The sequence below is a fragment of the Thunnus thynnus genome, chromosome 5 (genome assembly GCF_963924715.1).
Source record: "Thunnus thynnus chromosome 5, fThuThy2.1, whole genome shotgun sequence".
Lineage (NCBI taxonomy): Eukaryota > Metazoa > Chordata > Actinopteri > Scombriformes > Scombridae > Thunnus > Thunnus thynnus.
In genome coordinates this window covers 21,005,769-21,018,845 of record NC_089521.1, presented here as the reverse complement: position 1 = coordinate 21,018,845, position 13,077 = coordinate 21,005,769, and the positions used below count along the sequence as shown (strand labels likewise).

At 39.5% G+C, this 13,077-nt stretch overlaps 1 protein-coding gene across 2 annotated transcripts; it reads left to right on the top strand.

Moving 5' to 3' along the window:
- The first annotated feature begins 3,081 nt into the window (after positions 1–3,081).
- Positions 3,082–13,077, top strand: clpxb (caseinolytic mitochondrial matrix peptidase chaperone subunit Xb). Of its 2 annotated transcripts, XM_067589992.1 has the most exons (15): positions 3,083–3,410; positions 3,944–4,023; positions 5,263–5,423; positions 5,551–5,665; positions 6,961–7,115; positions 7,233–7,392; positions 7,694–7,735; positions 8,438–8,614; positions 8,750–8,914; positions 10,282–10,370; positions 10,604–10,768; positions 10,863–11,162; positions 11,367–11,459; positions 11,556–11,662; positions 11,782–13,077. In XM_067589992.1, the coding sequence occupies exons 2-15, from the start codon at positions 3,969–3,971 to the stop codon at positions 11,870–11,872; spliced, it is 1,875 nt and encodes a 624-aa protein (XP_067446093.1). In that variant the 5' UTR covers positions 3,083–3,410; positions 3,944–3,968; the 3' UTR covers positions 11,873–13,077. The 2 variants fall into 2 exon arrangements, with proteins under 2 accessions (XP_067446094.1, XP_067446093.1); XM_067589993.1 differs by lacking the exon at positions 7,694–7,735 and having other exon boundaries at positions 3,082–3,410.

The window sequence follows — 13,077 nt, the reverse complement described above, 5'->3', positions numbered from 1 at the left end:
TTTATGTGTGCTGATTTCAAGAGACGATAATGCAGGAAGTGTGATATGACAAAATATTTGCTTTGATAATATTTATTAGCCTAAATTTGCCACATTAATCGGTTGAATTGATTTGTCATGTTGACAAAAATAATTATTATGTATATAGTTCATATTTATCCCATTTGTGTGATATTGTAGATATTTAATGCAGGGAAACACACAGAAGAAAGAGCAAAGGGCTCAGCTGAAGGCTACAAACTGAGAGCTCATGGAGTTTCTGTTGCCTGCATAAAACCTAAGGCTGGATTACTGACTGGGCTAAGCAGGTGACTGTGTCAGGGCCACAAAAGCCCCAAGTTTCACTATCTGCCAGTAAATTATTGGTTATTTGTTAGAGAATGTGAAGTGTGATAACAACTAAAGAAGGTTCTGCATTCTTATCTTGGCTTGAGGGGCCTGTTGTAATGGAAACTTGAAGGTGACACGTTACATAAATACACAAGCAGTTGCTGGTGGTGGTCAGCAGGGGCCCTCTTCTAGGTTAAACCAGAGATTACAAAAGTGGTGCAATAGACCTCTTTTTCACACATCTGAGAACTGTATTCTCATGAAGTAAGAGGCCATGCATTAGGGCTGAAGTCTGGTCTTTGGGGACAGATAATGCATTTAATTTGTTCGGAGGCCTCTGTTGTTCTTAACACTTAAAAGCAGACATGAAAAGGGGTTCCAGCCTCAGTCATCCTTCATTGAAAGTTTGGTTTCTCTGCTGCAAATAATATATAATTAAGATTTGACAAGATTAGTTTATTGTTCATTATTGCAATGGATTAAGCAGCAGACAAGTTATCACTAGACACAGGAAAAAACCACTTGAGTTGGTTCAATATCCAGAGGACAAGGATTACCTGCACAGCGTTATTCTGATCACACAGCCAGAAGGATGTCACATCCTCCCTTTGTAAATAAATTAAACAGTTTCTTTCTTTTTGCTTACACACTTGTCAACTTGCTTATCTTCAGTGGATCCAGTTCTGCCCACAAGAAATGAGCTTCAGTGATCAGAAAAATGAAGCATGCTGAATTTTAACCAGAGGTGTCAGATGTCTGTCGTTCAAAGGTGAAAGGTGGTCGGTTTAAAGAGAAAACCAGACAGCTTACAGAAGAAACAAGAGCACATAGTGTACAGTATGTGTGTTAGGCTCTAAAGAAAATTATGCTTCTGTTTCTTTTTATTACTTTTTGAATTATTATTTTGAATTATGAATGCTACTAATAAACTCAAAGGTCGTGTTCTAGATAGTTTAGATTTATACCAAGTAGTAGTCGTACTGTTTTTTCCACTCTTATTTGTAGTTATCTGGAAAAACAAAACTGGCTGCTCACTCTTCACTGCTTTTGTTTTTTCACCTTAAACTGCATTACATAGAAGACAAGAGTTCATTAACATTAAAGCATTATGTGTATGTTATTATTGTTAATTACAAAGGGGTTCTGGGACCTCTCAGTCTTTCATCATAATATCTCAGTGATTGGTTTATGATGAATACAGCCTAGTATTCTTAGCAGACGTATCTACTGTATGTTGGTTTGATATTCGATAGCTTACTGGTGTCTACTGTGAATCTGGGTATTTTATTTTAAAGCCCCCCTCCATTCAAAAAGATGTTTTGCTTCTTGTTCCTATGGTTGGTTGTTTGAGCTTCACTTTTCAGGATGATACATGAGAAGAGTTTGACACTATAAGGCTGTTTTCACATTCTTCCACTGAAAGTGGAAAATTTCTTTGTTATTGAAAAGTTTAATGGGTGGGCCTACGAGCATGATTTGTGAGATTGCAACTAGTTTGGAAGGCAATTGTGGTCCAGTATGCAACTTTAAAAAATGTGATGTGGAAACTTTTGGGGAAAAACATGTCAGACACAATTTAGTATTCCAAGCAGAGGATATTTATATGTCCTAAAATATGTGCTGAGTAGGGGATCGGCTGCAACCTGCCATCCCTCCAGGACCTGCACACCTCCAGGACACTGAGGCGAGCAGGTAAGATCATGCCCAACCCCTCCCACGCTGCACATTAACTTTTTGAAACGTTCCCCTTCAACAAGAGACTGAGGCGTGTCAAGACCAAAACCTCACCCCATAAGAACAGTGTCTTCCCGAGAACAAAGGGAACTGGAGCACACCGATTAACTCACAGCCTTTACTTTAACGGTTGTGAATTAATCAGTGTGCTCCAGTCCCTTTTGATCTCCAGAAGTCTGCTGTCCTCAAAATTAGGAGCACCTGATTCAGTTGCATTTTGCTGGAAGATGTGTGGAGAACCCGGTTTCCACAGTTTCTCTCCATTTGCAGTTGTCCTCATCAACAAGGCCCAGAACCCCCTCTGACAAGGACTGTAACCCCCCCCATGGACATTACACATTATATTAATGTAGAATCCCATAATCTTATATTTGCACATCTGTGATCTTTGATCTAACATGGCATGTTACATTAGCACAACTTGTCTTATTATTATTATTATTATTATTGTTGTTGTTGTTATTATTATTATTATTATTATTATTATTATTATTATTATTATTATTATTATTATTATTATTAATTGCACACTGAATATACTGTTTACTCATGGTCATTTCATCTCATTCTCTTCAATTTAAAATTAAACCCGTAGCAGCTCTTCTCACTTAGAATATATTTTACATATATTTTTATTGTAAATTTCTTTACTTAATTTTGTGTATATTTTTGACTATTATGCAACACAACACTGAGGCAAACTCCTACTTGTCAATAAACCTGATTCTGGTGTCTACAACGGATCTTTAAGTAAATTACAGATGTGAATCCAGGAGAAACTCGAGCAATGAATATGGTTCATGAATCGCGAGTTGTGACACTGTATAGTTAGTTCTGCGAACTCAAAATTCAAGTCCTGCGTTTTTCTGATTCAAGGTGGCATAACACGTTTACGAGGAGTACCCAAACGCAACATAAAATGCACATTACGAGGAACACTTGAACGCATCAGAAACATCCCCGCTAGCTCCTCCTCTGAACTAGTAGATCTCAAAATATCTGGATAGATGTAAACTGCATATGGACAAGCGCAGCCCCCATATTGCTTAACAGTGTTTACATGGTTAAATCACTTCTACTAGCTACTGTACCCAGGGGGAAGGCCAAAGCTAGCCGGGTACTAGCCGACCTACTTCACAACAGCAGGCGTTACATCACTTTGGGTCGTGTCCCACCTGGGAAATATCGGCCTAAAGGAGTCAGCGCTGCCAAATTCCTGCGATAGGCACTGTAATGTTAATATGACACACTGACCTGTCAAACTTTAACAGAAGAACGATAGCTACAGTGACTTCAAGTGATTTTTGTTTGTCAAGACGCGACTGGTTTCATCGTTCCCCCCCTCCGTGAGTAAAACCAGCAGGGTACATGTTGTCCAACCGTTTGCTGCAGCTTTGTTAATTAGATTTAATGTAGGCAGGTACGATGTGAGCTTGCTACTTGTTGTTATGATAATCAATACTTTTTTAGCATTAGCCTCCTGTCCTGTCAGGGCTGTTGTTTGTGTCTTTTCCACTGGCAGAAACGCTCGGTGGCTGTGGCTCGGGCCTAGCTTACGTAGCTAACACTTTACCTAACCTAGCTAGCTACGTTGTTTATTTTGCGTTATTGTGTTATTAACACGCTCAGATAGCTGGAGGTATTTAGCTCAGAATCAATACACTTCAGGTGGTTTAAAGATGGTACTTGTTTTTTTAAAAAAAAAGTTGTAAACATCACTGATAACCACCTTCACCAGTTAATGACCTGCTCTGCTAATGCTAACAGTGACGTTGGAAGTTATGAAATGTTTAACCGGCCTCTCCTGTTTGTGAGCCCCTAGCTAATTTAGCCGCCTCCGCCCCTCTCTGATTAACTTTCTGTTTTGTTTTGTTCACAGGATTTTGAGCCAAAAAAGAAGAGTTATGTCCTGTCCATGCACTTCGGCTGCCAGGTTGTTCCTAAACACTGCCCACAGAGGTAAGAAAAGGAAAAGTTGACATCTTGCCAGCTGGCTAAAGCTGCATGACATTGTGCTATTTGCTACAGCCTTAAAGTAGGTCTCCAGCTAACCCAGATCGCTGTCTGTTGTGACATGTCATGTAATGTCAACAGCAGGTGGAAAAGTCAACAGTGTTATAACTAAGCTAACGTTTTTACATCGGCTTGCATGTCAGAGTTTCACACCTGTTACATAGTTTTTAAAGTACATGACACATGGTGACATAACACATATAAAACACAATGTTAAGTTTCTACTGCTCAGCTAATGTTGTTGCATCTAACAGCCTTCCAGAGCTGCTCAAAGTTATAAAGGACAGAAAGCTAATAATAAAAAGACAAACACAGTATGATAAATATAAACTGTGCCTAATATTTACATACAGTGTTACAATAGTGGCTTTATCTATGAGCTTGTTCCTGTTGATAATATGCGGTGTGGTCAGCTGTAAATACCGTAGTCCTTTATGGTGCTATTTTGAGACTTCTGATCTGTTGTAAACTAATTAAGGACAATTCCCTGAAGACTACGTGCAGGGCTACAACTAATGATTAATTTCTCTACCAGTTAAACAGTGGATTATCTTCTTGATCAATCATTTTTTTTATGAAATGTGACAAGACAGTGCTATTTAACAAAACATGCATCTTCTGGTTATATATACAAATACATACACAAAGGATATACAGAAATCATACACAGAACCATGTGGGGAAAGAAAAACAAAACAAAAACTCTGATGAACTGTTCACAGAAAAGAACTATTACATTGCAACTGTTTACCTCGACAAAGGGCTTTTTGTTTGTCCTCTTCCAGCCTTTCGCCAAGTAACTGGTTTTATTAATTTATATGTTTCTCATGTGAACAGCCAATTCAGACTTTGTGCACCATAAATATTTTATTATATATAATAAAGTAAAACAGTAAATCCTCACACAGCAAAAGCTGGATCCAGATAATGTTTGTTATTTTTGGTTGAACCATTAATCGATTATTAGAATACTTGTAGATTAATTTTCATAGGAACAATCATAGATCGTATGTAGTATTTTCTATAATGCTATTTGGTTATTGGTGTAATTATTATTCAGCACAATATTTGTTGTATAGGTAAACAAAAACATTACTTAACTAACTAACATAACATTCACTTGAAACATCTGGTCACAAGCTACAGTGTTTGTAGGAGTCAAAAGTGATGTTGCTGTTGTTACAGGATTGTCCTGCTCCCGGATTCAGCTGTTTTCTCTGAGTCGTCAGGGGTCTCGGGAAACTCATTTGCCTCCCCGGGTACGGGTGAGGTCGTTTTCAGAGACTGCTATCTGCTATGCCTCTAAAGATGGGACAACAAAGGACAGCGGAAGTGATGGTGGAAAGGTAATCTCCTGGGAGGATAAATCTCATTTGTAGTTCTCTTTTATTGTAATACCCCACACCTTTGTGTCCACAGAAGAGATGATAATAATATAATTTGATATGTGCTGACGCAATCATGTTTACACAGAAAAGCATCAGTGAGGGGAAGAGACTGTCCGGCTCTGGCGGATCAGGCAAGGGAGGAAGTCAACTCCGATGCCCTAAATGTGGAGACCCCTGCACACATGTAGAGACATTTGTATGTGAGTAAACTTAAAAATATTGGACAAACAGTCACCAAGACAACTGACTTGATATGGATTTTGGGTGAAGAGTGATGTAGAAATTTTAAAATCAGGAGGTGGAAGTGTATAGGAAGATAAACACACCTGTCACAGATGTTTTAGTTGAATTGGTGCACAACACCTTATGGGGCTGATGCAGGCAGAAGTATGTGAGCTCAGATAGAGGTGGAAATTTATTTGCCAAACACTAATAAAATATAAAAGAAAGTGGGAGAAGGAGAAGGTTACGAGGGAGGTTCTGTCTCCAGAATATGAAAACTTAATGTCAGACAGCGAATAACCAGCAGAAGAAATGTGGTTGTGTCATAGCTGGATGCCACGCAACAGGATTGAGGAGGAGGAGAAGAAAGTGAAAGAGATGGTTTGTGCATTGGCTGAATAAAAAAGGAAAGAGAGGGAAAGTACAGCATACTGATCCAGGGGAAGGATGAATGTTTAGTTCAATCTGTGATTCTGTGGTAAAAACGTGGCAGTCATAGTTGTACATCACAAACAACCTCAATCTAATAGTCATACATAATTTCATGGCAAAAAATAAAAAAATGTCAAAATAAAGATATGTAAGGAAACACATTGCATTTTCTCTTGTGTTTAGCAACAATCAGCTGTGAGTTACTAGGCTGTGTGCTTCAAACTGAGCACTGTTTTGGATGATAGATGGTGTCAGAAACCTCCTCTCAAACAATCAGATTAGGGATATCTGTTGTGTTTTTGTAGTGTGCGTCTGTCACCGTCCATGTGACCGCTCAACCACTCACCATTCAAGGAAAAGTCACAAATATACATCCTAAGTGGCATGACATCGCTATCCACCTTTTTAATTAAACTCTTTTCATCATGACAATGTGCTGAGATATTGTTACAACAGGTGCCCTTGTGGCTTAATGGTTGAGGCACAAACCATATAACCGCAACATCCATGGTTTGATTCCTGGCCATTGCATGTCACACCCCTCTCTCCTCCATTGTTTCCAGTCTTGCTACACTGACTCTCAAATAAAGGCAAAATGCCAAAAAAATAATCTTAAAAAAAAAAGAAATGACTACAACAGAAACTTGCATCAGTTGTTTTTTTGCCAGTTCTCTATGTGGTTTTAGCTTTATGAGCAACCCCTTTCATTTTTGATTTCTTAGTCAACGTAATCTGCAAATTCAATCAGTTATATCAGAGCTATAAAATATGTCATGAATCTCTTCAAACAAGGTTGTGAAATGTTTCAGTACTGAATGTGGTGTGTGTTGTTCTTTTGTAGCATCAACACGATTTGTCAAATGTGAGAAATGCCATCACTTTTTCGTGGTTTTGTCTGAAACGGATTCTAAGAAGGGGCTAAACAAAGAGCCAGAATCTGCTGCGGAGGCTGTGAAACTGGCATTTGCACAGAAACCTCCCCCTCCCCCCAAGAAGGTGAGAAATTAAAGCAGGAACTGAAATAACTTTCATTACACATTCAACAGTAATTATTGTATTACACTTTTATACTGTTACACTTCTATAAAGTATATTTATTTTTTTGTATTTCAGATATATGCTTACCTCGACAAGTACGTTGTTGGCCAGTCCTATGCAAAAAAGGTGTTAGCGGTTGCAGTGTACAATCACTACAAGCGCATCTACAACAACATCCCTGCTGGGAGTCGACAGCAGGTGGAGGTGGAGAAACAGCCCTCTCTGACACCTCGTGGTCAGTATTACTGCAGTACCGGTGTCTATAAATATTCGACTTTGCATTAGATAACTTAAGAGGTTGCAGAGTCAAGAGCCATATATTCTTAAAAAACCCACACAAATAAGTGATAACAGAGGCTGCAGCTGTGGTCTTAAATCCTAACTTGTCTTGAATCCTAATCTGTATTATTTGGCATTTGTTCAATAATTGTCTCACGCAGTTTTGTGTAAACTTCCCTTCAAGGCTGTATTGTTAATGTGATAACGGTAATGATAATGATAATATTGATTTGAGTACTTTCGTCCTCTCCCTGTAGAGCTAGAGATGAGAAGACGAGAGGATGAATACAGATTCACAAGTAAGTGATCAGTCCTACATACATATGATCTTTATCAGCGGCGACTTTAAAAGTCATAACAAATCAGCGTTTTTTTGTTTTTACTTTTCATCAGTTGCACAAATGCCAAAATGTACAGACTCTGTGGCTCTTCAGTTAGAGCTTTGTTAAGCCTTTTTTACAAATTTCCAGCAATGGAGTTATGTTTCTCAACCTAAATAATTAATTTATTAAATGACAATTACTTATTAATCACTTACTCTCTGGGAATTTGACACCAGGTGATACGGTATGTGTTTTTTGAGGAGTTACAGCTCAGCTACAGCAGTGACTGGTTATCGTGTGTTTAGTTTCCCATTGAACATGTCTGCAGATGAGCTACATAGACTGAGGTCAAAAAATTACATGTGTTAATCTTTGACTGACAACACAATAAGATAAGGTTGCCTAGTGGCCTACATTCACATGTGTACTTTTGCTATTTTCAGTCCAGCTGTCCCCACTTAGTAACTCCAGACTGGCACAGACTAGGGCACATATTTTTAGCCTGTATATGTAAACTGTTACCATCAATGAATGGCCTGTTTTTAAATTGTCAACAACATCACAGCACACCAAGTAGTGCAATAGGAAGGGTTCAGTCGCTTTCAGATAAGTTCTTATTTTTCATTCATACAAGTAGTCAGTCCCAAAGCTAACCCTTAGGTTTGTTTGTTGTTGCAGAGCTGCTGCAGATCGCAGGGATCAGCCCTCATGGAAATGCTCTGGGAGCGTCCATGCAGCAGCAGACGAGCCAGCAGGCACCTCAAGAGAGGAGGGGCGGGGAGGTCCTGGACTCCACACACACTGACATCAAACTGGAGAAGAGCAACATCATACTTCTAGGTCCAACTGGCTCAGGTAAGTGATGTATCAGCATTGTTCTAACTTGTAATATTGCACAGAGACCCTCATTAAAACAGGCGCTATTTATTTGTAAATATGGGTCTGTATTGCCAAAAGAAATTTGATGATGGTTTCTCTAATATTTCACAGGAAAAACATTGTTGGCGCAGACACTGGCGCGATGTCTGGATGTTCCCTTTGCAATTTGCGATTGCACCACACTAACTCAAGCTGGATACGTGGGGGAAGACATTGAGTCAGTCATTGCCAAACTGCTGCAAGATGCCAACTACTCAGTGGAGAAAGCACAACAAGGTGGGCAGAGGGACTACATTTAAAAGCAGTGTAGATGCCCATGTTAAAATCATATCATATGTTCTTTTTGAACCATTTTTCTTAACAAGCATAAGAAGCAAAACACCCACTCTGTTCTCTCCTTCACCATACCATTAATATTCAATCAAAGATGGACAAATTACAACTGAGCACTTGCAGGTTTTTAGATATATTTTTTCTATTTTATATGGAAATTCTGAAATCAGCAAACACACATTAATAATGATTAAAATTAAGACTGATGTAAAGTTGGTTTTGTAATAAGTATTAAAAAGATAACGCTGAAAGAGACGACACACAGGAGAGCTGTAAATGCAAAGCATTAATCTAATTTATGAAGTCAGTACGAACATTATGGCACAGTGACAAACGTGGCCTCTGTCCTCTGTATGGAAGCAGCTGACTGGAGATGTTTATAATTTAAATACTGAAGAGAAATGAAGGTTACAGTCAAATATAATTCAACTCTTTATCACCAACCCTGTTATGTGTAGCTGAGGTTACTAAAGGGTTGTCTACAGCTATGCTAACAGCTCTGTGAGGCTGCACTTAGTGGCCACAGTGGTGCTAAGAGCTAAATGTTAACGTCACTATGCCGCTGTAACATGCTCACGACGACAATGTTTACACACTGATGTTTACCATAGCCTAACATTTACTAAGTAGCTCCAAACACAAATTACAGCTGAGGCTGATGGGAATGTCATTGGTTTGACTGGCATTTGGTCATAAACTAGAAGTATTATGATTGAAAGTTTGACTTGATGGCGCCAGATGAAAAGTTAAGAGATCACCAAAGGCATGAGGATACATCTGGAAACCATGAATGTCAGAACAAAGTCCGTCCAATCTGATATTTCAGTCTGGACCAAAGAGGTCAAGATTGCCTCTGTCATCCATAGAGCCATGCAATACCGATTTACTGAAATCAATACTGATTTATAACAAACATAATAAAACAGTTGCCATAACAATCTTGTTGAAAAAAAGTGTGGAAAACCACTCAGTAAGACTTAACCCTTGTAAAGGTTAAATAATGTTTACTTATATATAAATTACTGTATTACCCTGTTACACCCTGTTTTAATTTTGCACATTAAATCACATTTCCACTTTCCGTTACTTACGTGGGTGGAATGTGTTCCTGTCTCGATCTTATTGGACAAGCTAGATTGGGATCAAACTCGGATTAACAAAAGTAAACATCAGCGTAATTCAGGGTCAACTCAAAGTAAACACTGTGTACATGTACTGTATATGTTTATGAGAGAAAGGGACTGTCTCAGGTGATGTTGAGAAGTCAAACTTAAGACCTCAGTGGCCCTGTCCTTGTATTCCATGTGCAGGTATTGTGTTTCTGGACGAGGTCGATAAGATTGGCAGTGTGCCTGGCATCCATCAGCTGAGAGATGTGGGAGGAGAAGGAGTCCAGCAGGTCAGTATTCAACCCTTATTACATTAAATAAAAAAATCTTTTATGCAATCAAAAGACTCATTGTGAAACCCAAACCACAAAATGAGTCAGAATTATACTGGAACTTGAATTAAAAACATGTCAGCAGATTTCATTTATGACTGTAAACTAGTTTCCTGTTTATTTCACTTTTGTCTTGTATTGGTTGACTGACACTTGCCTTGTTGTTGACCTCTTCCCTTTTTCTCTGTCAGGGGTTGCTGAAACTCTTGGAGGGCACAATTGTCAATGTTCCTGAGAAAAACTCCAGGAAGCTGAGAGGAGAGACGGTGCAGGTAGACACAACAAACATCCTGTTTGTTGCATCCGGTGCCTTCAACGGACTTGACAGAATCATTAGCAGAAGAAAGAACGAGAAGGTAATTTTAACACAGCTCACACATACTCATCAGCCAAGATTTCTGTTTATCATTCCTAGCTCTAACTTGATCATCACGGTTCATTCCTCTTCAGTATTTGGGTTTTGGAACTCCCTCCAACCTGGGGAAAGGGCGGCGCGCAGCGGCCGCAGCAGACCTGGCCAACACCAGCGGTGAGACAGACACCGTGGCAGAGATCGAGGAGAAGGACAGGCTGCTGAAGCACGTCGAGGCCAGGGACCTGATCGAGTTCGGAATGATCCCGGAGTTTGTCGGCCGTCTTCCTGTGGTCGTTCCTCTGCACAGCCTGGATGAAGAAACGCTAGTCCGAATCTTGACTGAACCACGCAACGCTGTTGTGCCCCAGTACCAGGCTCTGTTCAGCATGGACAAAGTAAGGGTTCTTATGCTGTACAGTGGGGGCTTCTTTACAATGTTGGAAATGAATAAAAGTGCTTTTTATTGATTTTTAAGTAGGTTTTTGAATCAGATCTGCAGGCACTGGATGTCTCTGCTAGAATGATATCTACAGATCTCTTCAGGTCTGAATGACTTGATTCTAAAAATTGAACTGAACTTAAAATGTTTTTTGTTTCAGTGTGAACTCAATGTGACTCAAGATGCCTTGAGGGCCATAGCCAGGATGGCTCTGGAGAGGAAAACTGGAGCTCGTGGGCTCAGATCCATCATGGTATGTGAATTTGCCAGTGGTATAAAACTTTTTATTTGTGATAAAAACTTTCCATTTTGTTGATCTAACACCGGTCTTTTTTTCTTCGCTCCACAGGAAAAGCTCCTGTTAGAGCCAATGTTTGAGGTGCCGCACTCCGACATCATGGCTGTCGAGTTGAACAAAGAGGTTGTCCAAGGAAAATCACAACCCAGATACATCAGGTCAGTCTCTCTCCTCTCACTAAACATTTCAGAGATCAGATTCCTGTTTTGCCCAGCACACTGAGTCTCCAAAGTTGTTTGGTTTGAAACCTGAACAGCAGTTTCCATTTGAATTTCAGAGCTCCGGCCAAGGAGTCGGCAGAGGAGGAATACGACTCCGGCATTGAAGAGGAGAACTGGCCTCGACAGGCGGATGCTGCAAACAACTGAACCACATGACACTCATTTCACCTGAAGACAGTGCTGTCTGAAATCATTTGATTACTATGAACCTTTTGATACCAATTCTGGGTTTTCTTATAGCCCCTGACAAACAAGCTGTGGACATGTAACAGATATAATGAAGGCTGCTGGTTCTCACCGAGGAGTGTTTTCATAATGAACAAGTTAAGAGAGTGTAACAATGTTGGGTCCCGTGCATCAGATGTTAATTCTCTAGCGGTGCACTCGCAGGGTGGACCTTTATGAAATATTTCAATCTCTGGGGATTGTTAACATTTTATCTATATAAAGATAATGCAATTTTATTCATGAACAGATTTGTAGCTAGTTTATTTGTTTTCTCTTTTTGTGGTGATGGGATGTAACGGCAAGGGAAGCAAATGGAAATTATGGGATCATACTGTACACTTGAAAACATGGGGCGCTGAGAAAGTGTAGATGTGATGTTACCATGTCAAGTATTGCCTTATATCATAAGGGCATGATATTCCATAAGCACTGTAAATGTTAAGCTACACTGCTTAGGTAGCACTTGTAAGCAGTTTGTATGACATGACCTTTAATTAGGAGAACACATTGTGAAGTGTAACGCACCAGCACACTAAAACAGAGAAAAATAATGGTCTTTTTTAACAGCCAGAATGGTTATTTTTCAGTGTTTTGCTTCCTCCTCTAGCCCACTCTATAGGGAATGTATATGTGTTTACCTGCAGACCTCTCTGTCACAGGACTGGATCAGGGGTCTGTCTCACAAAGGAGGATAAGCAGGTTACCCAGGGAACTTCAAAGTGTTTAATGAGGTTTTATGTTTTATTAGCTAGCCCTTGAAATGCTGAATCGTATTCCTAAAACCTGATATTAAAGCTCCAGTGTCCAGACTCAAATAATTATCAGACAGATAATCTTCTTCACAGTTAGCTGGCTGCCACTCAAAGCCTGCTTCGTTAAACATCCCTCAGAATAGCACATTTTTATTTTCTGTGTGTGTGTGTGTGTGTGTGCTCTCCAGCATCGGAAACACACCTTTAGTGATGTAATATCCTTTTACTAAATGGTACCTCAATACACACATCTGTAATCAAGCCTCTACCTAAATGCTCTCTGACTGAACCACGCTGCTGTACTCTTAAGAAAAAAAAAAAAAGCTGTTTGTGCTATAAAATGAGATTAAAACTAGATCTGTTCTCCCTTTG

Coding starts and splice junctions, on each gene's coding strand:
- clpxb (XM_067589992.1), top strand. CDS start 3,969: ATGTCCTGTCCATGCACTTCGGCTGCCAGGTTGTTCCTAAACACTGCC. Junction 4,024..5,262: donor CCTAAACACTGCCCACAGAG/GTAAGAAAAGGA, acceptor CTGTTGTTACAG/GATTGTCCTGCTCCCGGATT. Junction 11,663..11,781: donor TCACAACCCAGATACATCAG/GTCAGTCTCTCT, acceptor TTTGAATTTCAG/AGCTCCGGCCAAGGAGTCGG.